General features: G+C 39.3%; 1 protein-coding gene across 1 annotated transcript in view; it reads right to left on the reverse strand.

Annotated features, from left to right (window-relative positions):
• klc1a (kinesin light chain 1a) overlaps window positions 1-27,500 on the reverse strand; it is a 52,475-nt gene that overhangs the window by 18,029 nt on the left and 6,946 nt on the right. The window contains exons 2-13 of the mRNA XM_080042195.1: window positions 25,688-25,790; window positions 25,111-25,284; window positions 23,025-23,090; window positions 22,494-22,658; window positions 21,086-21,164; window positions 13,063-13,291; window positions 11,040-11,127; window positions 8,882-8,983; window positions 3,344-3,517; window positions 2,521-2,620; window positions 1,926-1,978; window positions 749-816 (exon numbers count right to left, since the gene is read on the reverse strand). Of these exons, the coding sequence (XP_079898321.1) occupies window positions 749-816; window positions 1,926-1,978; window positions 2,521-2,620; window positions 3,344-3,517; window positions 8,882-8,983; window positions 11,040-11,127; window positions 13,063-13,291; window positions 21,086-21,164; window positions 22,494-22,658; window positions 23,025-23,090; window positions 25,111-25,284; window positions 25,688-25,789 (1,400 nt within the window). The 5' untranslated portion in view covers window position 25,790. The remainder of the gene's footprint in view (window positions 1-748; window positions 817-1,925; window positions 1,979-2,520; window positions 2,621-3,343; window positions 3,518-8,881; window positions 8,984-11,039; window positions 11,128-13,062; window positions 13,292-21,085; window positions 21,165-22,493; window positions 22,659-23,024; window positions 23,091-25,110; window positions 25,285-25,687; window positions 25,791-27,500) is intronic.

Genomic DNA, 27,500 nt, shown 5'->3' on the forward strand with positions numbered 1-27,500 from the left:
CTCCCCTCTCTTCCCCATTTCAACTATGTCTCTCTGCACTATCAATAAAGCTGGAAAATGCCAAAAAAAAAAAAAAAAACACAGTTGCGGTACATTTAAACTTAGTAATTCATTTATCTAAAGCATTTCAGCGTTTAGTATTAAAATATTAAGTGGTAGCAAAACAATGACAGAGACTAGGTCCTCGATAAACTCAAATATACTGTGGCATTTAAGGGCAACTGTAGAAAAAAGAAAAACGAATGAGTGGAGGAACACAACCCTTCATTTTGAAATGTTGGATCAATTTAATCAAACTCTAGACATGGATGAACTCATCACTTTGACTAGAAATTCCTGATGCACAAAAAAAAAAGCTTGACTTCTTTCAAATCAGTTTATGGCAATGTCTCTTTAAAGTCCTGATGCGTAGAATAATCTGGTGATCCTGGCAAATGTACCGCTACAAATAAAAGTTAAATTAAAAGATAATGTTTTGGTTTAATTGTTAGTAACATACAACCTGGGATGAGGGGTTAACAAGTAGACATTTCTCTGTTTAAAGGGGTCACAGGTCAAATACATTAGTCCAGAAGTTAAGAGACACAGACAGAAGTATTTGTGGAACTCATGTTTTTAACATTTCAGTATGTTTGTTTTAGGAATTTACTGTAAGGAAATATTTCAACAATCAGTTTTGAAGTTTCTCGAAGCATTGTCACAATTTTTAACTCAAACACATTGTTTAGTTTCATCAAATCAAACTGACCTGTCGACTTTGCAGGCTTTGTACCAGCCTCCATATTCTCCAAAAGACGAGCCGTCCTTCTGCTTTCCCTGAAAAGACAAAAACTCATGTTTGTTAGTTTGAAACAGATTCTGAATGACATGAAAGTCTGGACAACTAGCATGGACCCATGAATAGATATGGGACCGAACCAAAATAGATATCAGGTCCAATATGGCTGCCCTTTTTTCTTTTTATAAATCTATATCATTTTAACTATGAAATAAATTTAAATGTTAAGACCATAGCTATGTGATATAGCGCACATTAAAGCAGTAAAGATAAACCTTAATGCATTTTGTATATTTGTTGCTCTTTTAGAATTGCTGTGTTGCTTAAGCCTTCCTCACCTTACACATAACATCACCACCACCAATGAAATGGCTAATAATTATGATATCGGACAGTATTGCTATCGGCCTATATCCAAAACCCAGATATCGGAATCGGATAGGAACTAAAAATAGACGATCAGTGCATCTCCACCCATGAACATAACATGTCATGAAGTGAAGTAAATTGTGCAATCAAAGGCTAAAAAATGTACCCATTTCAACAGTATAAAATACCATCAAAGCTATCATGGATGGGGGGTGTTAAGTGGTAGGATTATAGTCGGGTCAGGATTCCTAAACCTTTTAAATCCAGTCGAAAATAAACTCCAGATTCTCACACCACCATCAGCATTAGACGGTTATTACTGAGACTTAATCTGATAATCCAACTCTTTGTAAAGTCAATCTTTCCTATTCCATCTCAAACAGGATCATAAATACTAGTCAGAGCAGTTTTATTCTGCAGTCATTTTGTTAATTAGTTCAAATACGGTTAACCACTGAATGTGTCACATTTTTCTACAGTTACATGGGACTATTTTAAGTTATTGTAAAAAAATGTGTCGCAACTTTAAAGTGACTATGAGGAACACCAGCGCCACCTGTCTTAAAGATCTTTGCTAGCGCGTGTCAGCAGCGCGTGCATCTGTTTAGAAAGTGTGAAAGAGACCGCATGATGCATAGCCGTAAGGTAATGCATTTAAAACGTAGGTGACTGTGTTAAAAATGGTAAAATGACCACGGTGAAGCAAAGTAGACTTTGCATGATAACAGACGGATTAAAAAACAAAAGATGTTTTTAAATCTCACTAGATTTCCCTCACCTTGCTTTGTTCCTCTCTCTCCTCAGCGTGCATCCAGATCGGTTTGTTCTCGTCTACAGACACATGGAAGGGACAGGAAGGGAATCAGTACTGACAGACACTTACAGACACTTTGACAGACACTTACAGACACTTTGACAGACACTTACAGACACTTACAGACACTTACAGACACTTTGACAGACACTTAAATCAAGATAATCAGCAGGAGTCACGACAAGTCATTCAAGTTCTGAGTTTTCAGCTGGAAAGTCGTTTTTGTTTACTGGTTATCACAATGAAATATATTAATCTTTACATTCGAAGGAAGGGAGAACAACAGTGTAGCAGTGTGTGTGTGTGTGTGTGTGTGTGTGTGTGTGTGTGTGTGTGTGTGTGTGTGTGTGTGTGTGTGTGTGTGTGTGTGTGTGTGTGTGTGTGTGTGTGTGTGTGTGTGTGTGTGTGTGTGTGTGAGTGAGTGAGTGAGTGAGTGAGTGAGTGAGTGAGTGAGTGAGTGAGTGAGTGAGTGAGTGAGTGAGTGAGTGAGTGAGTGAGTGAGTGAGTGAGTGAGTGAGTTGATAGGTGTGTGTGTGTGCGAGCGTGTGTGTGTGTGTACCATCCACGGAGCCGAACTCCCTCTCGTGAGCGCGCGTCAGGATTTCTTTGTACAGAGTTTCCGCTTGCTTGAACTTTCCCTGTTTCAGGTAACAGGACGCCTGGAGAACATAGAAGCAAAAGTTAATAGTCGGCATTAACAATCTATATGATCAAGAAGTTGTCCTACACATCACACTCTCAGGGGATACATAATAAATTGTATTTTACGTTTCTGCACCATGAGAACTGTTGGGTGACATCAATGCTGAAATATTGAAAATATTTTTTTAAACAATTGGAAACAACGCACTTAGACCCAAAAATGCTCATTTTCGAAACAAACAGACACATCGTGATGAAGTCAATCAACAAACGTCGTGATGACGTATAAGCAAAAGCAATCGTGTCTAAGCAGTGTGAGTGCAGGTAGGGCCTGACCAGTTCACCTTCAAACCAACATTTGGCCTCTGCAGCAAGTTTACCACAATATTTGATTGGGGCAATAGAAGTGGTACTGGTTAAAAGTATTAAACAACATATAAAACCTGTTGTATAGGTTAAAACCAACTTTAACGATTGGTTATTAAGTTTATACTTCTTCCTACTCCTTTTCAGGCATATCAATTCAATATGTTATTTGTTTATTTTTATTTGTGAAATCATTTGAACATATTTTTTTATTGTATTTTCATGCTTTTAATTTTTTCTTTTTTTGATATGTCTGAAATAAAACTGAATCAAATCAAATCAAATCAAATCAAATCAAATTAAATCAAATCAAATCAAATCAACGATCCCACTCCCACCCGGCCCCTAGGGTTGGTGTTATATTAGTAACCCACCAGGTTGTTCTTGGTCTTGGCCACGTTGGGGTCGTCGGGGCCCAGTTTGCTCTGGTAGATCTCCAGCGCTCGGCGGTAGTAATACTCCACCTCCTCGTACTTCCCCTGGTTCTGGCACAGCAGAGCCAGGTTGTTCAGCTGCTTGGCCACGTCAGGGTGCTCCTTACCCAAAACCTGGGGCCAGAGACGGGGGGAGAGAGGGGAGAGGAAGGAGAGAGGGGGAAGAGAGAGAGAGGGGGAGAGAGAGGGAGAGAGAGGGGGGAGAGGGGGGGTGAGAGGAGAGAGAGGGGAGAGAGAGGGGGATGAGAGGGATGAGAGGAGAGAGAGAGAGGGGGAGAGAGGGGGATGAGAGGGTAGAGAAGGGGTAGAGAGGGGGTAGAGAGAGAGGGAGAGAGGGGGGATGAGAGGGGGGAGACAGAGGGGGGGTGAGAGGAGAGAGAGAGAAGGGATGAGAGAGATGAGAGGGGGGTTAATATAACAATGTCCAGATGCTCTTTACCCAGGACCAAATACAGAGGCAGGGGTGGGTAATATAACAACAGGCAGTCTCACTAATGTGCCATGTGGTAGACAGCTTTCGACAAGGGTGACAAACAAAAAGCAGCTTGAAACCGACTGCTGGTGAATTACCAAATACTAATTTTAACTTAACCGCCCTTGAACACGTCAGAATGTAACTCAATAGAACCTACGTTCCAAAGGAAGAAATGTCATTTATTTTTGACAAACAAGGCCTCCATCATTTGGAGTTATGTCATCACTTTTACAGCATCTTCAATCACAGCCATTGGTTCTGCTGCTAGACACAGACACACACTCTTAAAGTGGAAATCAAGGTTCAAATGTATAACCCAGTTTTAACCCTCAGGTCTAGTTTTGTAATTTTGTATTTCCTGGAACAAAACCCTGTGTGCCAAAGTGTAAATCAATACAAATGAACCCATGATTGTTGAACCCATGATTGAACCAGGGAATATCCGTCACATCACTTGCCAGGCTGCATCGATTGCTGAACTTTGAAGTCTAAAGGACATGCAAACCCTTAAATGTATTCTAATGTGACTTATGACTTATAGCGCTTTTCTTAGCACACAGGGTCACTATTAATACATGGTCAAAATTTAACAAAATAAAATAAAACATAAACTTTATTAAGGGTTATGATAAGAAACGATAATGAGAAAAAAAAATACAATTTAGGCTGCTATACTATATACAACCCCAGAAAAAATTAAGAGACCAGTCTGGATTTTTCTTAAATCTTTATCTCTATATTACTTATTGAAAATGCTCTAAATGACAATATTTTATTGTGAATTTGGTAGAAATGTTGTCAGTAGTTTATATTGTAAAATAAATATGTTCATTTTACTCAAACATATGCCTCTCGGGCGCTCCGGTGGTGTAGTGGATAGAGCGCGTACCATATTGGCTCCGGCCTTCGTTGCAGTGGTCGCGGGTTGGAATCCGACCCGTGGATCTTTACTGCAGGTCATCCCCCCCTCTCTCTCTGTCTCCCCATTTCAACTCTGTACTATCTAATAAAGCTTGAAAATGCCAAAAAATAATATTAAAGAAAAAAACATATGCCTCTAAAGAGTAAAACAAGAGACACTGAACATTTGGAGTGTAGTGGTCTCTTAATTTTTTCCGGAGCTGTATCACACATCAATCTAACCTACATATACATCTTGTCAGATTTTGACTGGACTATTGACCTGCTTGACTAGATAAAAGCGGAGTACATTGGGCAAACAAATCCATCGAGCATTTATTACAAAACTATATCCATCTGTTTCGAGCCAAAAAAGCAGGACCAGCATGAACATATAACTATAAAAGGTGGATTGCATTAATGTGGATGTGAGAGCGATGTTATAATTTCCCCTGTGTGCGGGAAAGGCTTAAAGCTATTAGAGGTGAGTGTAGTGAGAGTGGAAAGACATTCAGAAATATCATTAGTGACCAGAGTGGGTGGTTATAGGCCTAGAATACTGCAGACTTTCCCTGCGTTCCAATCCCCATACTTCCCTACTATTTAAAATGCCAGAAAAAGATTTAGGATGTCCCAATACATGCACGTCAATTGTAGTATGCTGAAAATACATAAATGCCCCACTAACTCCAATAGCATTTTGAAGTATTCGTCTCATTTCTTGACATTTCTCGACTTAATGAAAAAAAAATCTTCCTGATTTGACTTTTTTTCTCTCTCCTGTGGCCCTAAAACTCTTCTGTACTTTAGTATGTAGTGTAGTAAAAAGAAAAAGTATGTGATTTGGAACGCAGACAGGGTTTTAGTGTGAGACTGACTGACCAGCAAAATACAGAATAGCTGACTGAGACTTAGAATAGGAAGCGCCAGGAAGGAAACGGAGATTCAAAGAGTCTGCTACTCATTTAATGCGAAACCCTGCAGGCAAAACACATTGTTTTTTTGAAGCACTAGAGTCAATTTTGAGATTTCTAGATGTCTGTTTTGCTTCCATAACATGTCTTCTTTCATACTAGTATAAATAAAAAGGTCCAAAATGTACATTCAGGTGTTTATTTGACAAAACCTTGTCTGTTTGCGTTTGTATCTTTAACGGACATTATCTCAACATAAGTATGTTTTTTTTTTCAATACTCTCAACCACAAATCTAAACTTCTAACGTACTTACATCAACTAAATAACTTCAATTATCATTCTCAGCTCTATTCTGAAGGTAATTACAGTAGGATTTGTTCATATGTTGTTAACAGTCTGATTTATGATTCACTTTTTCCTTTAAAACTGAACTGAAAATGCATTTTAAGACCATAACTGGTTAGATATTGCCATATTTACATATCTATTCAAACACTCCTGAAAAAACTTGTAATACAAAAAAATAGTTGTTTTAATGTGAGTAATCAACTGGCAAAGTTTCATGATGATAGTTATAAGTTAAAAAAATATTACCAGATTCAATTGCAGTGTCTCGCCTTTCTGTTTCCATTTTAACCATTGTAATTTTTATTTTATTTAAATGTTTTATTTCTATTAATTCGCTTTTCTAATGTGTATTGTGTATTTTAATCTTGCCCCTGTAAAGCACTTTGAATGGCCTTGTGTCTGAATTGTGCTATATAAATAAACTTGCCTTGCCTTGCCTTGCCTTACAGTTAATACCGCCTACAGTTCTCACTCGATTCCTGGCCTAACCTGAACCCTACGCAATCAACACATCCCACAGCTTTCCTGTAAACATCGTTAGCTGGAAAAATAATTGACCACATGCCACACGCATCTGCTAAAGGTCTGTGGGCAGAATCGATGGTGTTTATTGATGAATGCTTTGCCTGTGAATTCCAAAAAGGTGCCGCAGTCCCAGTGGTTTCTGAGAAGCTCCTAGAAAGACTACAGTGGGCTAAAATTAAGCTTTAGAGTCTCTACTTTAAAAAGGGAATTGAGTGAAGCCACATTTTACCCAAATATGATCTGAATATGGGAATATTTTAGAGATTCAGGACTTTGTCTCTTATACTTTTTCCTCAGAGAAACATTTCAACAAAGAGACAGCAGGCAGAAAGTCCGGCTTCGGTTTTTTCTATTTTCTGCGGGGTAATTTTTGACTTGTAACACTACAGATGTAAATTGCTTGTTAAAATTATATTAGAATTGACTAAAATGGTAATTTTTTTGTTTTGTGTGTTAATATAGCTGTTTCTGAGGATATCGTTAAATCTTGTTCCAATAAAAAAATATTGTACCGGTATATTACCCGTTCAAATTTGACCCCAACACAATACAAGGGTTAAAAGATAAAGTTGGCAAAATTCTATACTTTTAATAATGTCAAATTATTGAATGAAAAAAGACCAAAACCAAAAGGCATTAGTCTTTGCAAATGCTGCTTGTCCGTGTCTCTAAACTCCAAAAAACCAAGCCGATCATTAATTGTTCTTTTAAACGGCCCAGTAATTTCATAAAACCGTTGACCACTTTAGTAAACAGCACATTTGTTTGGGGGACTATTTTCAGCTGTGGAATAATCCACATTTCTTGCTCTAGTGAGTATTTGGGGCAACGGGGGAAGAACAATTAAGCACTCTGGCTCAAAGGGAGAAGATGTGTCACGCTTTGGACATTGCCAATACCCGGCCCTACTTAAATTCAATGATGATACTTATTTTTTGGACTTTCCAATCAAGAAATAAAAGCATAGAATCATACTGTTTATAGACAAAATACTCTATATATTATAACAATTAATAACAATTATTTTGAAATTATCTTTGATTTTTTTATTCATGTTGTTTGTCCTTTTGTAATTATTTTACTAAATGTGTTTTTAAATGTTTGAAATAGATAAATAAAGAAAAAATAATGTTCCCCTCCCCCATGTCCCCGATACCAAATACACTCACATAGGAGCAGAGATATCCTGAGTTTCTATAAAAAGATCAAAAATGCAGCAATACCGACTCTGCAGCAGTTGCCTTGCAGGAATACTCAATAGGGAAATCTTTCCAGCTCGAGTGAGAGATTTATCATCGGAGTATAAAGTCGCACAAGAAAAATGAAACGTCTCGGCTTAAACCGAGCTGACATTTTATTTTCAGAGGGAGAGAAGGAGATGGAAGAAAAGTTTTGTTCAAAGTCACACACACACACACACACACACACACACACACACACACACACACACACACACACACACACACACACACACACACACACACACACACACACACACACACACACACACACACACACACACACACACACACACACACACACACACACACACACACACACACAAAAGAGGCATAAGAGCTGAGAACTGAGGACAGAGCCAGAGTAGTGAATAGAAAGTGTTGCGCACACTTTCAAGGTTTGCTGAGCAGAACCTTTGTAAGCACAGAACCATAAGGCAGAGGAGATAATGAAGCTCTCCTTGGAGTATACAGGCTGATACACGTCTATGAATGGTGCAAGGGGAAGGGAGAATTAGCAGGTGAGTCGAGGGAGGAAAATGCCCTTTGAATATGAAACTAAATGTGACATTTTCAAAACTAAGAGTAAGAAAAAGTATTTGCAATTTCTACTTGCCTTTCGTTTCTATGTTTCTACAAAACTTCAATGTCTTCTTTTTTTATATTTAAATAGTTTCAAAATCTATCTAAATAGTCTCTGATTTAAGCAACTCATGACACCAAGCAGAATCATTTAGACAGAACTTATCAATAGTAAACCCGTGCTCCTGATACGATAGCCTACATGAATGGCCAATCAAAGCTTAGAAACAGTGATTAGACATGTCCCCTCTGTAAAGCTTTGGATCTTTGCTTTGGAAGACAAAAAAAAAAGAAGTGATTTGACAACAAACGTTCCCCAGATTCATTGAATGCACCTTTAAGTCTAGTGAAGGAGAAAATTGACCATCTGTTATGTGTGGAGCCAATTTAGAAACAGCTGCTGAGTCATATTTTCTTATTATTTATTTAGCTACTACAGAACCTATGTATTCATGTTATTTGATGATCTTTGACTTTGGTGATCTTTGACGTACCTTTTCTCTGATCTCCAGCGCCCTCTTGCACAGCGGCTCTGCTTCCTTGTACTTCCCTCTCTTCCCGTACAGCACAGCCAGGTTATTCAAGGTGGCCGCAACCTGACAGACACACACACACACACACACACAGACACAGACACAGACACAGACACAGACACAGACACAGACACAGACACAGACACAGACACACACACACACACACACACACACACACACACACACACACACACACACACACACACACACACACACACACACACACACACACACACACACACACACACACGCGCACACACACACACTTTGATTAATTAAAAATGTCTTAAATGAGTATCGAAACCCTGATGATAAGCCTTGATCATCTTCACCCATGCGTGTGTGTGCGTGTGTGTGTTTGAGCGTCTGTCTGTCTGTCTGTCTGTCTATCTGTGTGTGTGTGCGTGTGTGTGTGTGTGTGTGTGTGTGTGTGTGTGTGTGTGTGTGTGTGTGTGTCAGCTCTATTGATGAAATGAACAAGGAAGGAGACTTGTAGTGATTGTTATGAGTGTTTTATCATCTGAGGGATACATCTCCAAAGTGACTCAGGGAGAGAGAGACTGTAGAGGCGCCTGGATGGAGGTCACCTCTGATCTCTGATTCAGACAGACTGCTGCTCATTTGGAGAGAGAGGAAAGAAAGGATGTGTTGACCAACTGGGAGTGGTAGGATGGCCTAGAGGAAAGAGGGGCCAACCAGTAACCATGAGGTCTCTGGTTCCTCCTCCCAGTAACCATGAGGTCTCTGTTTCCATCTCTAGTTCCCTAGAGCCAGTTTTCATAGCCAGGAGAGACACAATGCCAATGTAAAAACTGGCAAGGCTCCAGACCACCCAATCTGCTTCTATGTAAGTGTGTTGTTGGTACTCGCATAACTGTTCCATGTCGACGGAAGTCCGGCAAGTTCAAACCTGAAATCAAGACATTGTTTCTCAATGAATACTTGTTTATCTCACCTGTGGCTCTCTCGTGTAAATTTGGAACAAGTTCAAATCTAGAACCGGTTTTTAAAGCCGAACATTCAAAATGGTGCGAATAGAAACTTCATTGAAAGAGATTGAGAAATTAAGAATGATTTGGAAATAATTGGAATAGACAAGTAGACAAAGTGCTGGATTTCAAAAGGAAAATCAGTGTCAGATAAGTGTAGTTATTGGTGCAAAAACTATGATTTTTTTCTTCTTATTCTTTTTGTGGTAAAGAGCGGAGGTGGGAGTCGGGTTAGGAGGGCTAACCTCAGGTTCACAAAGTGGAGAGTGATGGAGGTCCAGAAAGTAGAGACACAGGCCTGCTGGATTTAAAACAGTTAGTCGAACTGCTGCCGTTTGTTTACAGTCACACTGACAAACCCAAGTTCTTCAGTCCGACACAATACTGGACACATTCATTAGTGTGGTTTGGGAGATATGTAATTTAAACTGTATAAAGTAAGAGGCCTGAACACAGCTAATATTTCTATTTGACTATTTATTCTTTCTATGAAGCCATGTTTCTTTGCATTCACTTTGAACTTATTTACATTTTTGTATACAACTTTGTACATTTCATATTTAATTTTATTTTGTAATCTTCGTTTTTGTCTGTTTTGGAACAAACTGACAAAAGAATGAATACAGTTCTATCTTGTGTCATATCAGCAACTAATTATCATAATTTAACTAGGAGCACGAAAGCAAATGAGTCCCTCCCAAAATGTTAGATGGTTGTTGGTAAAAGTTGGATCAAGTTGTTTTAAATATAACTTATTTTTGTTATTGTGTTCAAGTTGTTGTATATGTTTTTTTATGCAGCTAAGTGCAAGGACAATCTAACCTCTGAAACTATTAGATACAGAGATAAGACATCTCTATGACTCAGGTAGAACTGACATTTTAGCAAGGTCACAAAAAAGACATATTTCCAACAGTCTATTGCCATGGAAACAGATTCCAACTTTTCTGTATTGCAGAGAAAGAAAAAATTATTTAGCCTTTATTTATACAGGTAATATCATTGATACACAGGGTCTAATACTCAAGGAGACCTGTTAGACAACAACAGTAAAACATAAAGTTACAGACAGACAGGACATTTAGTACAAAGGCAATAAATTATTTCAAACGTAATATATAGATACTCACAGCTGGATGGTCCCTGCCCAGAGTCTTCTCTCTGATGGCCAGAGCGTCATTCAGCAGATTGGCTGCTTCCTTGTATTTGTTCTGATCCCTGAAACACAGAAGAGAAGAGAAGATGTATTTTACTGTCCAGTAAAGGGAAATTTGTCTTGGGCTCCAAGCCACTGCGTCACAAAAACACACTAGCCACAATACTCATAGGACAAAAAATATCTAAATATATGCACTTATGCATGAAAAAGTGCTAGATTAAGTTTCTACACAGCCTAGGCTCTGTAAACCGGTATGTATACAATGGTGGCCCAATGTACACGCCCTCTCAGACAGCCTAGGCTGTGGATTCAACCTGGATTTTTCAGTGCAAACAGAGTATGGACAGGTAGCAGATTGTGAGGAGATATTCACTGATTTTGACCAAAAGTGATTCTGACAAATTCAAAGTCATATAAAAAAAGAAGTTTAGTAAAACCAAGTAATACTGAAAGCACAATATCATAAATAATGTTTTTTTTAAACTGCTAGACCTACAGTCTACTACAGTCTTTTAGCAAACACAGTCAAGGAGAAAAATGGACATAACACACACACACACACACACACACACACACACACACACACACACAAACTAACTATTCTAACAATTCCAACCAAGATCACATTATTTTGTTTAAGGCGACATGTTCGGAATAGTTTCGCAGCATTTTCCCACAGTCAACCCCAGTCCCTCTTACATTGACTATTCAGTGAGTAAGATTTGCGATGATGAGTAAACAAAATACTGGGTAGAAACCCTTATAAAACACTTGTCTAGCCCTTGTGTGTCCAGCTTTTTCTTCTTTTCTTCTAGGCCTGGGAAATGAACACTTCCCCGGTACTAATACTGTACTGTAAATCTGTTGTTGTGTCTACTGTGTTTGCTGACGTAGATAGACAGCTAATTATCATGTGGAGAGGGCTCCTACAGAGGCCTCTCCGTTTACACAAAACACTTTTTTAAGCTTGGTTACCAAAGGTTCCAAAGGGGACATGCCACTGTGTAGTGTGGGTGACAAAATGAAGAAAACGCTATAGACATTATCACGACTTTCTACTTGGTGAAAACGTTTTTTTTTTGTAGGATCTGATGTTATGTGAGCGACAAGGTTAAAAACATTCCTTGAATTCATTAATACCAGAGAGTGATAGCCTACTAGCAAACATTCACTTTTACTTCATTTTGAAATTCTGTGAAGGTTGTTGAAAGTCAGAATTAGGGATGGGTGTGGAGAACTGAAACATATTGATCACAACGTTGTAAGCTGCATTTAAAAATTTTTTTAAACATCCCCTAATGATGATGCAGTGTCAGGGGAGGGGGGTTTGTTTACACTCACAGAGCCTGCAGTTTTTTATATTTCCTCTACATGTCATTCTTAGTGTTGAATAATTCTATCATCATAAATAAAAACACAATTATCATGAGATATCTGGAAACCAAACGTAAGACTAGAATATTTTTGTAAACCAAACTGTGGGGCCCTGCTGCTGTCAACAACAACAGTGAAAAAGTAACTTTTCAGGAAGCTTTCTAACTTCAAACAGCGTTTCACGGATCACATTTTCCTGTGAGGAAAGTTTTTTTATTCAGTTATAAGAATATACCTAAGAAAATGTTCACCTTTCTGACACACCCAAAGTGACATAGTGCACCTTTAGAAATAAAATCACTGGATGGAAAGGACCGCTATAAAGCTGTTGATAGTCAGCCTGCTATCGGTGTGTGAATGCGTGTGTGTGAATGGTAACGTGTAAATAGGAACAGGTCTCCCTTGAAAAAGAGTCTCTGGTCTCAATGGGATTTACCTGTATAAACCTGGATATTGAGCATAGTGGCCACAAACAAAGTGGGCCCACCGTAGCAAGCAACATGCCCGTTTACAGAGCCTAGGCTGTGAATTAACACTGGATTTCTTTCTTTTCTAGACGGATAAACATAAAATCACTGTATGGCCATGACCACTATAAAACACTTAATCAGCCAACCAACCTGTAAACGAGGGCGAGGATATTGAGCATGGTGGCCACGTCGGGGTGGTCGTGTCCGGATGTTTTCTCGAGGTCTTCCAGAGCCTGTTTGCAGAGGGGCACAGCCACCTCGTATCGGCCCTGGGACGCGTACTGGATCACCAGGTTGTGGAGCGTTCTCAGTCGGGCCGGGATCTCATAGCCACCCTGCTGAGCGGCAGCTGCTGCTGCACTGCCATGGGATGGCTGGACTGGAAGATAGACAGAGGGCGGAGAGGAAAAGATTATTAGACGTTTAGTTAAATAATGATAAATAAGGCTATACTATTTATTTTGAAGCAGGTTGAAGCTTATTAAAATGATCAACTTTTCACTTTTTGCATTGACAAAACATTGTATGATTTTTGCATATGTATTATTACACTGGAAGATAAATGTGGAAAGAGGAAAAAAGATTGTTAGGCTTTTATGGTAGTTATAAGGATGAGGATTTTGAATTCTATAATTTCAGAAAGACGAACAGGTTGAAGATTATTATGAATTATGTGCAAAGTACTGTAGATAAACTGGGTCGGCTGGACTGGAAGACAGAGGGCGGAGAGGAGAGAAAAATGATTGTTAGACTTTATTGGAGTTATAATCCATGTTAAATCACGCTTTTTCTATATCTATTTCTAAACTATTTATTTTGAAGCAGGTTAAAGCTTATTACATTATGTGCTTTTAATTTTTGCCATTGTATTCATACACAAACTATTTTTATTTCTTATTTTATTTGTATTTTTTTTTATTTACATTTTTAACAAGCCATGGGTTGGCGAATAAAGGAAAGAGGAAGAACATTATTATTAGATGTTTACTGTGGTTATAGTGTGTGTAGGATCAGGCTCTTGTATATCGTTTCACAAAGACGAAAAGGTTGAAGAAAATCCGAATTATGTGCTGAAACCTTTTTGCCATTGTATTTTTGTAACAAATTATTTTATTTTTATTAAATTTTGAACATGTAAGATGAAAAGAAATAAAAGAGAAATAAACCAATTGTCTCAGCTCTGAAATTCATTTTTCCATAAAATGATGTTGAAAAAGATAACTGTCTGTCCAGCAACAATCAGACAAATGCAGAGTTTAAAAAAATGTCCATATGCTTTAAAAATAAACTAGAAAAGATACATACAGATTTTAAGAATGATGTGAAGCCGTAATTTATTAGTTAGTTTTTACAAATGGGTCATCGCTGAAACCCCGACATACAAACAGTGGCTGTGTGTTAACACATGGCCTTAAGAAAATGATCATTCACGTGTAAACAATATCCTCATTCTGCAAATGTGCAAATGTCTGTGTGTTACGTTTAACGCGTGACTGGAATCTATCCCATGACATGCTGGATATCTATCTATCTAAGTGTGTGTGTGTGTGTGTGTGTGTCTGTGTGTGTGTGTTTGTTTGTTTGTTTGTTTGTTTGTTTGTGTGTGTGTGTGTGTGTGTATTTGTTTGTGTGTGCGTGTGGCAGTGATAATGGTGTGTGTGTGTGTGTGTGTGTGTGTGTGTGTGTGTGTGTGCGCGTGTGTGTGTGTGTGTGTGTGTGTGTGTGTGTGTGTGTGTGTGTGTGTGTGTGTGTGTGTGTGTGTGTGTGTGTGTGTGTGTGTGTGTGTGTGTGTTTCCTTATAATAGCTTTTACTGCAGGTTACAACTGAATCTGCAGCCAATTTGTCCAATTTATTAAAAGTAGCAGGACAAAAAATCTTTACCATCTCCTCCAGTGTCTCTCTCTGGATCCCAGAGTTTGACTGACATCAGTGTTTCCCCCAGCGCTTTATAGTTAAGGCGGCCGCCTTAGCAAAACCGGCCCCCCGCCTTGACTACTGACCGACCAAAAAAAAAAAAAAAATTAAATCTTTATTTTTTTTATTTTTAGTGCTGCACAATTAATGTACTAGCAAGCGCGATGTGTGATTTTTCATGGTCAGAAATGCGCGAAAGGCCGTGATTTGCGGTAAATAAATGTGCACATATGTCTCCAAGCGTTTCTCTCTGCTCAGACTATCAGCTGCTCTGTGTCGGGGGCTCTGCGCGCGCGACCGTCCCGCGCTGCGCGCGACTACGGCATGTACGCGGGAAACGAGCAGCAGCAAACCGACATTTAACCTGTGGCGATAATAAACGCAGTGCGGTTCTATGGGGATATTTAGCTGAACAGAAAGAAGTGCTCTGCAAAGCTAGACTAGTTTAAAACTCCACATCACCGTGGCAACACAACTTATCGGCTCATACAGCGCAGAGAAAAGTCTGATACATGCATGAGAGTGATGGCCCAGGCACCTTTCAGTAAGTTTACAGAAGTGCACACTGTAACTGTCTTTGAAATGCCTTTAGTCATTTTAAGGGGAAAACACTTTGTATTATTTCAATAATTGAATTATTTTTCAAACAGCATGCTTGTGTAGCCATACAAGATTTATTTTTCTGAATTTTAAATGCTGCTTTATTTTTATGTTTTAAATTTGGAAATACATGTTCCAAAACAACCAATAACCTCTGTATTTAAAAAGAAATCAAGCAAGTAGGCTAATAATAACCATATATGAATTAATCGCATCACAGTATGCCTATTGTCCACAATAATCTCACAACAGCCCCCCATCCAAAAAGGAACTTTAAAAAGCACTTTGATACACATGTTAAGTGTATGGTCCATTATTTGTATTTAGTGTGTCTGCATGGTATTGCACCAAAACAGTAGAACTTTTCTTTAATTGTATTTTGTACCGTCTGCATGTTTGCACAAAATGTGCACATAGCAAACAAAATTGCACAACTGTAAGGTCAGTGTCATTCAAATAAACAGAACCATTTCTTTAGGGCGCATTGGCATCTTTGAGCAAAATACCCCCAAAATTTTCGCCGCGGCGCTTAGCGCCGCGCCTCCTGTGCGGCTTGACAGTGACCACCTTGACTAAGACATTTCCTGGGGGAAACACTGGACATGATAATATTTGTGCAGAAAAATCCCTGCTCTGTCTACAAGCCCGAGGCCAATTTAAATAAAGCCAGAGCCGTCACTTCCATTTTCTTTTTCCTGTTGACGGCAATTTAGCAAAAACCCCAAAAAGCTTTTCAGTCGGTCTGAATGAGCTCGAGAGGGGAAAGACATCCAATCTACTCCAGCGTCACACGCGTGCACACACGCACACACACACACACACACACATACAGACAGACAGACAGACAGACACGCACACAGACAGACAGACAGAGAGACAAACAAACACACACACACACACACCATCGTCTGCCTTACCATCCTCTTTCATCCAGCCAATCTCATCATTTATTCACGAGCAGATAACACTTAATGAATGGGTGAATGTGGACAGAATGAAAGGCGCTTTGGGGACCTGATACAAAGCACTATATAAGTCAAGTCCATTTTACCTCAAATTGTGAAAAACTTGGCCTGGTCCTACCATACCATCGTACTTAATTTCATCTGTACAGAAGGTCTGGAATCGCTCAATTGAAAAACGTTAACTCACTTGAAGGCGGGTGTCTGTTGAAGTTTAAAACTATTGGATCTGCCCAGTGCCACTCTGGATCTGCCAACCAATCACATAACGCCATGCGCCGGTTTCTGAGCCACCCCCTCTGTTCGCTGATTGGACTGGCAAAAATCTGTCTGAGATAAACCCGCAAATATACCGCGGACCCAGACTGACTACTGAAGGGAAATTAAAATTGAGCGGAAGTAGGTAGGCGCCGGCGGGCAGTGCCAGGCAAGAAAAACTCAAGTCGTACAATAAACGTCTGCTTATCTAAAATGGCAGCCTCACTAACCCACCTGCTTCTTATTTACAGTCTTTTTAAATGGTAAAATGGTAAATGGACTTGACTTATATAGCGCTTTCTAGCCGATTTTCTCAGCCCCAAAGCGCTTTACATATCTTACCACATTCACCCATTCATACACACACTCATACACCGATGGTTAACCTTTGTTTAAACTATCATCAAATGTAGCTTCTTGATTGTGTTTACTGTAAGCAGCCCTGATGTAGGTGTGAGCAGGAATGTGTGGGTGTGTTCCTCTGAAACATGTGTATGTGTCACTGGGTGAAGGCGGGTGTCTATGTATAATTATTGCATTACAACACCATTGTTTATATTTAACCGAACATATAATTGCCAACAGTTGGTTTTCAAGGCACTCTAACTCACTCCCAATTCTAGTCTTGCAAAAAAATAGTTATCTGATGTATTTCAGGCAAGCAAAGATCATAGATAACTAATATTAAACGGCAAGTTACTATAAAGAAATGAAGTTTAAGATTTGCTAGACCAGTTGCTCTGTTTGCCGCTACAACGAAATGGAACGAGTTGGAAAAATTGCCCACTAAGCTGAAAAAAAAATATATATATTTTTTTTAAACAGTAAAAATAAAACATTCCACTTAGTTTGAGCAGCATGTCCACAATCAAACTCTACTGGCTCCAATACTTAAATCAACATATTTCCCTTAAACTGACTTCACCATCTTAATAATTCATATGAGAGATGTCACGTAATGTAATTTTTCTAATCAATATGCAGTATTGCCCTCTACAGTGGCACCGCTTGTATAGAGATTTACAGTAAGATGTAGAAAGTCAATCTCATGCTCACGCTATTCCACCGCTCAAGGGGAAGTCCATATCTCTCCTAGCTATGTTCTATTATCGTCTGCGTCCCGTGTGTGGTCATAATTCACACTCGGTCATGGTGCATCAAAGCAACACAAGGCTTTACTTACACTGCTAGTAGGGAGAATGCAAATGAGAATGAAAATCTGTATTATGAGGTCAGTTTTTTCACCGAAAAAATAAATAAAAATGTGGTACTTTAATTTGAGGAAGTATCCCATTTAGCAATTCTCTCTGCTTCCTCAGCTATAAAACTTGCACTGCCGTCATAATTCAGGGCCAATTTAATCGCAATTATAATTTCGACCTACAACAATAATTAAAATAACGATAACCGACTTTTAGAAGTTGATGTTTTTAAATCTACAGTTGAACTATATTCAAATTCGAGGAAATCCACTGTTTTAAAAATAAAGCTTTTCAAAATACATTTAAAAAAAGGTTACTAAATACAAGATATTTCCAAAGCCAATGTAGTTATTGTGTTATTTATTATTTTATTAATAATCGTGATTTTAGCCATAATCGAGCAGCCCTACTCGAGTATAAAAAGTCTGTCTTACACACTGATCCGGAGAGTGTGAACCGTCCGTAGTCCGTTTATGTCAGCGATTTAAACTGGCTGACAAACTGCCGCCGGGAGCCAAATGGGAAATCACCTTGATGCAGAAAATTAAGTGTTTGCAAAATCTGTGTCAATGCCAAGTTTGGGAACAAACTGTGTGCAGAGACAAGAAGGTTCTAGGTGTCTCTGTTAGTTCTTCTAAACAAACTTCAAAGATAAGATATGTTCATGATGCTGCTGCTAATGTATTTAAATGTGATTATGTCAGATTTATTATGGTGATATGAACATGGTGAGGCAAAGTTAACTGTGATTTAGTAGCGCTCATAAACACAGGCTTTTCCCGTCTGCCTGCTGTAAATCGTTTGGCTTGAATTGGCGGGGATTCAGACCCATGACAAAGGCATTAATAATAACTATGTAAAAATTGCATTCTTTTTCACTGATGGTCTCGTTTTGCTGTTACATGTCATTCATGATCATCAGAGGAAGAAATGAGACTGTTTCAGAAATATTTAAAAGTTCTTCAGAGGAGGTTTGAATTCAGATTTTACAACCAGCTGTAGCTCCTCTGGTGGGACATTGGACTAAACTTTAGTTATAATCTTTGTCAAAAGATAGTTTTTAGATAATGTTCCCCATTAGAATAATACCTGAAAAGAAGAATGGTCTAGAGCAATATGTATAAGGGTATGAATTTGAAAAGTGACTGAATAAGCACATGAAATATCGAATTTTGCACTGCAACTGCTAGCTTTTCTTTTTCTTGATGTGACTGTCTGTTTATGTCTTGTATCACTTTGTGGTTCCTTGTATTGTCTCACATTCAAATAAAATATTAAACAAAATAAAAAAGATTTCATTTAGTTTAACAGGTTAAACGCATGTAAAAAAAACATGTTATCACCTTATTTGCCCTAGTTTTAAAATACAATATGTTTAGTTATAAAAGGAACTGATTCCTATTCAAAATCCCACAAGAAAAATTCAGTTCACAACAACACCACTACTGTGTCTTGTGCCAGACATTATTTCACCTGACTACCGGCACACAAAAGCCACAACACACAGTAGAAATCCTGGAACTATATAACAGCGATCTGGTTGGGTGGGTTTCCCTCCCATTTGGCCGCAGTCCAGGCTAAACTAGGTCCTGAGTAATGGCCCTTACAGTCAACACAGCTTTACTGTCTTGAGTTACAAAGCTATTGAGAAGCAACCCCTCTGTGTGTGTGTGTGTGTGTGTGTGTGTGTGTGTGTGTGTGTGTGTGTGTGTGTGTGTGTGTGTGTGCGTGCGTGCGTGCATGCAAGTGTGTGTGTGCAAGAGAGAGAGTGGTAGAACGAGGGCATATTAATGAAGAACTAAAGATTTTTGAGGCTTAAGAAAAGTGCAGAAAAGCGATGTATGGCAGTAGAAACTCTACCAGCGTATATTATGTGATGTATTCTTACTCTGGGGAATCCCATCCACTCACACACTCACTACACTTCAGTAGATTACAGTGAGAGGGTCGTTGGTGCAAAAGATTGAAGGTTTGTTCCCGAAGAATGAATCAATTTTACAGCGGTGACATTTTTCTAAATTTACTGCCAATTCCCAGGAAAGAAAAATCTAATCATAGCAAAAAACAAGTCATCGTTAGTTACAGCCTTCGACTACAAAGTATTAATGTTGTGGAACCTGAAGTTAAAGGGGCACTCTGTAATATGACATCATCAAGAAAGTTCTAGAATGCAACGCTGCCTGGGTCACCCCACCCCTTTTGAATAATACCAGAAGCTACAGTGGCCTTCAAGGACAAGAACTATTATTTAAACAATGCACCTGATGACATGCCAACAACATGGGATGTCTCCATAAGACCTGCCTGCTCAATGTACAAAATGTAACATTAATATTTGTAATTCTCCGCTCAGGAGGATAATTCAGATTATTGGCAGAGGTGATTTTACACCAATGAGGACATATTTATGAATGAGGATATTGATTTTAGCTAATAAATTACTTATAATGTTACACAGTGCCCCTTTAACTATATTTACAACTACTCCATATATGAATGTAGTGTATTCCTATATTTTATTCTTAGGGTGGTTCCACACCTGATAGTTTGCTTCTAGTTCTCTTCCTTGGTTCACTCCAGATTCGAAACATTCTGCATTATTTATTTATTTTTCTTCAAGGCAAGGCAAGTTTATTTATATAGCACTATTCATCACCTCATCATTTCCTCTGGCCTGAATCAGTTGATGAAGTGAAACAAAATGCAGAGTCATAAGACAAGAGAGAACGTTCTCTTCACTGATTGGTCGGATGTGTCTGGCGGGAGCAATAAGGTAGTTACTAGTTCTTGAACTGCTCTACAATTGGTCAGAATTTCCATGTGGGAAAAACTACAGGAAGAAACTACAGGAAATAGATTGTCCTTCTTGTCCATAATGCATAGCGTAGCTGGCTATGGGAGCTCATTTAGTCCAAAATACGTATGATTACTGTGTTGATGATCACTAGCCCCAAAAAACCGTAGCAAAGTTGGAAAAGAACCACTGTTCAATTCAATCAAGCCAAACAAGGCAAGTGTAAAACCAATTATTAATTAATTTATTTTTGAACAGAAATAATCTTCTGATAAACTTTACTCATATTATTGATATATTTAGGACCGCATTACACACCTGCTTCACGTCTGTGGCAACGTGACAAAAGCAATCTTTCATCTACATCTACGTCTCATGGAGCAAGAGGCTACATTTGCTTGAGAAATGCCCCAGAATAGGATGAGGGAGGTGGGACACTTACTGCCGGGAGGTTGGTCGTCCTGGTCGTCTGGGAAGAGATCATCCAGAGTCTCTTTACTGGAGTCAGAGTCCTTCTCCTCCTGAGACAGACACAGATAATGAAATAATAATGACTCAATGTTTCCTAAATCTAAATACTTATTTATAGCTGAGGCAGTTGTTCTGTGGCCTCTGTTCAGTCAAGAGCATTTCAAAGAGGTAAAATACTAAAGATTGTTTCTACTGATAACTCGCTGCTGATATAGAGTTCAGGGAAATGGCTTGAAATGTAAAAAAAATAAAATTAAAAATTAAAAAAATCTGTGGGAGAGGAGCTATGGCAACATCAAGAATTTAGACTCTTTGGAATTAAATAAATGATAAAACAATACAAAAATGATTGTCGCCTGTGTGTCTATGTGGCTACAAACTTGGAGGGCAGTCCTTATCTTTATTTTAATCCTTGTGCTTGAGAAGGATTCATTTACAATGTTTAATTGTGAGTTTTTTTCATTTTGATTTGAGCAGGTTATTATATCCTATTTAACATGTATGATTCTAACAAGCTCAGCTTTCTCTGCGGTCATTGTGAATCATGTGTCCCTGATGCAGCATCGGTTGTCATCCACTAAATAAATACACAAGATAAAATGACTTGATTGTCTTTTCGTTCTAACACGACTCTAAGCCCTACGTTTGCAGAATGGGGCTGATATAATATCATCTGACCCAGGCATTTTGGAAAGTTCAGAAATCTGTAACATGTACCCCATAATAGTCTAGCAAAATGTGAATTTTGATTACAATGCAGACTCTGAAAACTGTAGATATAGTCTAGTAGTGATCAGATAACTCCTCCAAACACAACTTAAACCTGCTGATTTCACCAGTAACCTTCTCATCCGTGTTTCAGCTATTATTATATTTTTTATTATTTATTTATATATTGTAATAATATCAGACTCCAAACCCAGACACGTGACCTCTGCAGTAGACAGTCAGACTGTGTTCGCTCCACATAGTTTGAATGTGACGCATTCTTGCAAATTAATCTTGATCTTTTATCTTTGTCCACTGGTTAGTAACACAGTCACTCACTATTCTTTTGAATAGCCCAGAGCATTTTCAACTGTCCCCTAGCAAACTTAAAAGGTGCATTAATACAACTTTTTTCTTCCTAGACTGATACCACAAATCAGGGTACGATGATCGGAGTATTGATCCAATACAAATCTCGCTTTTTTGCAAGTTTTAAATTGAATTTCTTGGGCAATAAAAAGGAAATGAGTGGCCCGTGTCGTTGTCTCCATGTAATTCCCCTCTCTCTCTGCCCCATTTCATCTCTGTCTCTCCACACTTGCTAATAAAACGCATGAAAAAATGCCCAAAAATAATCTTAAAAAATAATACAAAATGCCCTTGAGACTCACGGATGGGGAGAGGTCCTGGTCGTACTTCTTGAGCTGGTTCATGAACTCGAGGTGTTTCTTCTCCTCCTCCAGCTGAGCCACGCTCTGCTCAGACTTCTGGAGCTTCTGCTGCGTCCCCGCCAGCTCGTCACGCAGCCACTGGTTCTCCTGGCACAGCCGGCGCACCTACACACAGACAGACAGGTAGGTAGGCAGACAGACAGACAGACAGACAGACAGGCAGGCAGGCAGATAGGCAGACAGACAGACAGACAGACAGACAGACAGACAGATAGGCAGGCAGACAGACAGACAGACAGAAAAACACACACACACACACACAGACAGACAGGCACGCACACATACACACAGAAACACAGACAGATGGACAGACCGACAGGCAGACAGACCACACAGACAGACACACAGACAGAGAGAAAAACAGACACACACACACACACACACACACACACACACACACACACACACACACACAGTCAGTGCCTTAATCTCCCTTAGAGATGCAGTATTCGCGGGCAGCTGTTCTCTTACCTGAGCTTTGAGCTTCTGCTTCTCTGACTCCACAGAGCTCAGGTGGCTGGACAGAGCCATCATCACCTGGGGGACGAAGAGAGGCGGTTTGTTAGTGTTAAACAAGATTTGTGTAAAACTCAACTTTTAAATCAAATCTGAAGACTTTTCTATTTGCCTTTTTGTTTGCCTTTCAACCTATCATTTTATTTCATTTGTATTTTTTATTCGCTTTGGCAATTTGCCTGCTTGTAGTTGTTTTATGTTTTTTTGCGATCTCTAAAAATGCAATTTCTTATGTCTTATCTTGATGTATTTTTGTCTGCCCCTGTAAAGCACTTTGAATGGCCTTGTATCTGAATTGTGCTATAGAGATAAAGTTGCCTTGCCTTGCCTTGTACTTCACATAGTTTGTTAAATGTAATAAATCACACTCTATATTAGACCTACCGTAAACTCTGTTTATGGAAAATGACAATAAAGTTGAGGTTGAATAGTTGCTTCATAGTTGAATAATAAATCACATCACATAGTTTGAGTCTGTCTTTGTGGAGATTAACATATTAGACAATATTCCTCGTATAAATGATCAAAATCATACTAACTAGGCTTGGGCGGTAAGTAAGGGATAATGTAGAGCGAACGGGTCACTCGCGAGAAATAAAGACAGACAAGCTGAACAGGAGCCCGACGCGCAGACTTCTTCTGCGCGTCGGGCTCCTGTTCAGCTTGTCGGTCTTTATTTCTCGCGAGTGACCCGTTCGCTCTACATTATCCCTTACATATTTCATAAGTAGTCTGTGTAATGTATTCATATTACAGCCCCTTTTTGTATCTAACAGTCTCTCTCTTTTCTTTAGATACATGTGAATTAGAGTTGGGGGCGTTATGCAATTGATGATACCTTTAAATCTTAGGTTACATCCCCATCAGAACTAAGTATGTGTACACTAATGCACTTTGGATAAATGCATCCGACTAATAGCATTTGGCGCAAAGGTGAAAGGCTTGGAAGAGCGTAATTACATAAGGAATTTAAGACCAACGTTATAGAGATAAAAATGAATCATACAGCACTTAACAGAAGCTGCTAACGCTACCCAGGAAAAGCTTATGGTGGGTGTTACAGTCAGAATGGTGCAGTGTTTTGTATATTTAATAGAAAAAGCCTGAAGGTACAATGGAGACGAGAGGCTAAAAGTTTAGCAGTGACTCATAGGTGACTCATGTGAAGTCTTTTTTCCAACTGAACAATGCGATGACGATATCAACAAAAAAACAGTTCTTATTATTAAATTAAAATGTTTATTTCTGAGCTGCTTTCTTCGATTCTGCTTCTATTCTTCAGGAGGAGTTGGGGGGGGAATGTTTTTCCATTACCCTCCTCTGGCACTAAATTATATTAAAAGAGACGTTTTGGAATTGGGAAATTGTGGGTTAGCGTTGTTTTCTTGCTCTGTTATTATGTGTATTACCAAAACAAAACAAATTGCTGTTAATTAAAGGCTGCGGCCGCACGAGCAGCATTTTTTTTAGGAGTTTGTGGACGGTTCTCGTGTCTCTATTTTAAAAGTATGTCACTCTTCTTATGAAACAGATACTATTCTATTATAGTACTTCTTCTTTTTGGTCTTCCGACAGGTGCATTTCCCCAGGCCGCCAACTATATATAAAAACGTGTAAGGCCGTTAAGTGTGTCTGTTCTGTGCTACTGTAGAATCCCATACAGTATGTTGTTTATCCGCTCCAACCACTGGAAACGCACCTTATTCGCATTTCTCTTTTTGCGAACTTTCAAAAGAGTCGCTTCACATTTAGATATTGAGACTGTATAAATTAGGTGACACCTTGTAACTCAGGGTGCCTTTGGCCTTTGATAGATTTGCCTTTTATTTCAAACTTTTATTTTATTTTATTTTTTTATGTTCGATTTGTTGTTTGTTATGATGGAGCAGGTGTGTGTTTGCTTGTGTGTGTTACGAAAAAATGGCAATAAATGTATTGTAAAAAAAAAAAAAAAATAGATGATTGATTTTTTTCCTCGTCTTTTCCCCCCATTATTTATGTGATTGAAATAAACTGAACTAAACTGATCCACCCCCCCTACCTGTGCCTCACTGAGCCCCAGCTCCAGCATCTCCATGGACTTGCGTATCATGAGGCTCTTCTCCTCCACCAGCACCCCCTCCTCCTCCTCCTGCTTCAGGCAGCGCAGCGTGCCCAGCAGCCCGTCCAGGATGGAGTGGTGCTCCTGCTTCAGCGCCTCCAGACCCTGGATCACCTGCAACACAAGGTCAGGTAGTCAAGATAAGTTAGTGTAGTTAAGGTAAGTTAAGTTAAGTTTCTTTAGTAGTCCCTTTACACAAGCTACATCGAAATTCATTCTTCGCATATCCCCTCTCAAGTTGAGAGTGAGTGAGTGAGTGAGTGAGTGAGTGAGTGAGTGAGTGAGTGAGTGAGTGAGTGAGTGAGTGAGTGAGTGAGTGAGTGAGTGAGTGAGTGAGTGAGTGAGTGAGTGAGTGAGTGAGTGAGTGTGTGAGAGTGTGTGAGAGTGAGTGACTGAGTGAGTGAGTGAGTGAGTGTGTGAGAGTGTGTGAGAGTGTGTGAGAGTGACTGAGTGACTGAGTGAGTAAGTGATCGTTACTGGTCGGCCCCTCTTTCCTCCAGGCCGTCCTACCACTCACCTGTTTGGTCCGACAGATGATCTCGTCCTGGGACAGCGTCTGCTCCCCGGACGGGTCCTCCTCTCCCTTCACACACACCATGGTGGACATGTCCTCACGCATTCTGCAGGTTCAAAGACAGGGAGAGAAAAGGTTCATGTTAAAATGATGTAGAGATTCTGGAGAACGCTTGTTGTCAAAATCACCTTTTTGTCCAAATCAGTGAATATCTCCTCACGATTCTGCTAACTTTTACACAGCCTAGGCTCTGTAAACGGTTATGTGAACAAAGGTTTTGTTAAAAAAAAGGAGGGCCCGCCGTAGCTATTAGCAACAGACCCGTTAAGAGAGCCTAGGATTGTGTATTAACAACACAACTAGCTTTGTAAAGTGTGCGTGAATACTCCTAATAACAAAATCCAAATAGTGCTTATTTGTCACACAACAACCCCTCTCCATTACCTGTAGAACATGTGTCTGGCGTTTAGTATATGAAAAAAGGATAATCCAAAAATGTAAGACCTTTGTAAGGAAATAGCTTTTTAAATGCTTTTAAGACCCTGTGGGTATCCTGTAAAAGCTCAGTACTGTTTCTGAGCAGTGGCATGTTTTGCTGCATACATAATCAAAGGTAGAAGTTGTTTGAAGTCCTGGAATCAAAAGAAAACTGAGGAGTCATGTCATCCCCTAAGATGCTTTAGGGGGAAATAGGGATTTTGGTGCAGCAGTGATGAAATGTTTTGAAGCAAACCGCAGACGCTAAACCCTGCGCCTGCTGACAGTTCTAATCCAGATCTGAGGCTTGTGGTGTGTGTGTGTGTGTGTGTGTGTGTGTGTGTGTGTGTGTGTGTGTGTGTGTGTGTGTGTGTGTGTGTGTGTGTGTGTGTGTGTGTGTGTGTGTGTGTGTGTGTGTGTGTGTGTGTGTGTGTTTCACAGATAACCAGATGTGAGGTGAGGATTGTTAGAAAGGAAAATCTCTTGAACAACATGACAAGTGGCTGCACAGTTTTATAGAGTTGCATCTTAAGTCAGACTTCAGCTTTAAACCAGTTTCCATTGAATGAAATTGGACTAACATACAACACAATTATAGAAAAATAAAGGTATAAAATACAGTTTTGACGGTGTAATTTTGCAAAGGAAATAATTACAAAATCGGAAAGTGAATTGTTAAATAATGCTCTCAAATCTTAAGACCTTGCTCTGGAATAAAGATGGAAAATAAACTCCATAGAATCAATTAAAGTATATTTTGTGTGCAGTAGGTAAAAATCGATGGCTGCTATGCACACAACAGCTGAACACTGCAGGTGAATATCTGTTCCTCTGCACCACACACACACACACACACACACACACACACACACACACACACACACACACACACACACACACACACACACACACACACACACACACACACACACACACACACACACACACACACACCACCACCCCCCTCTCTGCTTACTGTCTTTGTATTCTTTACACACACAAACTTAAGAGGATTAATGATGGAGCGGTTTGCAGCAGATGCAGCGCTGCCTAATAAATCTCTACCGGACGCTGAACTGACACCGCAAACTCTCTCTCTACAGAATCCCTGAGTTAAAGGTGCAGTCAGTGATTCTGGAGAACGCTTGTTGTTAAAATCAGTGAATATCTCCTCTGCTACCCGTCTGTGTTCGTTTAAAAAAAAAAATTGGTGTGTTAATACAAATCCTAGGCACTGTAAACTGGAATGTAATCAAAGGGGGCCCACCATAGCTAGCAACATGCCCATTATCAGAACCTAGGCTGTGTATTAACACTGGATTTTTTTTTCAGCACATAG

This window comes from Ammodytes marinus (genome assembly GCF_949987685.1).
Source record: "Ammodytes marinus genome assembly, chromosome: 15".
Taxonomy (NCBI): Eukaryota; Metazoa; Chordata; class Actinopteri; order Uranoscopiformes; family Ammodytidae; genus Ammodytes; species Ammodytes marinus.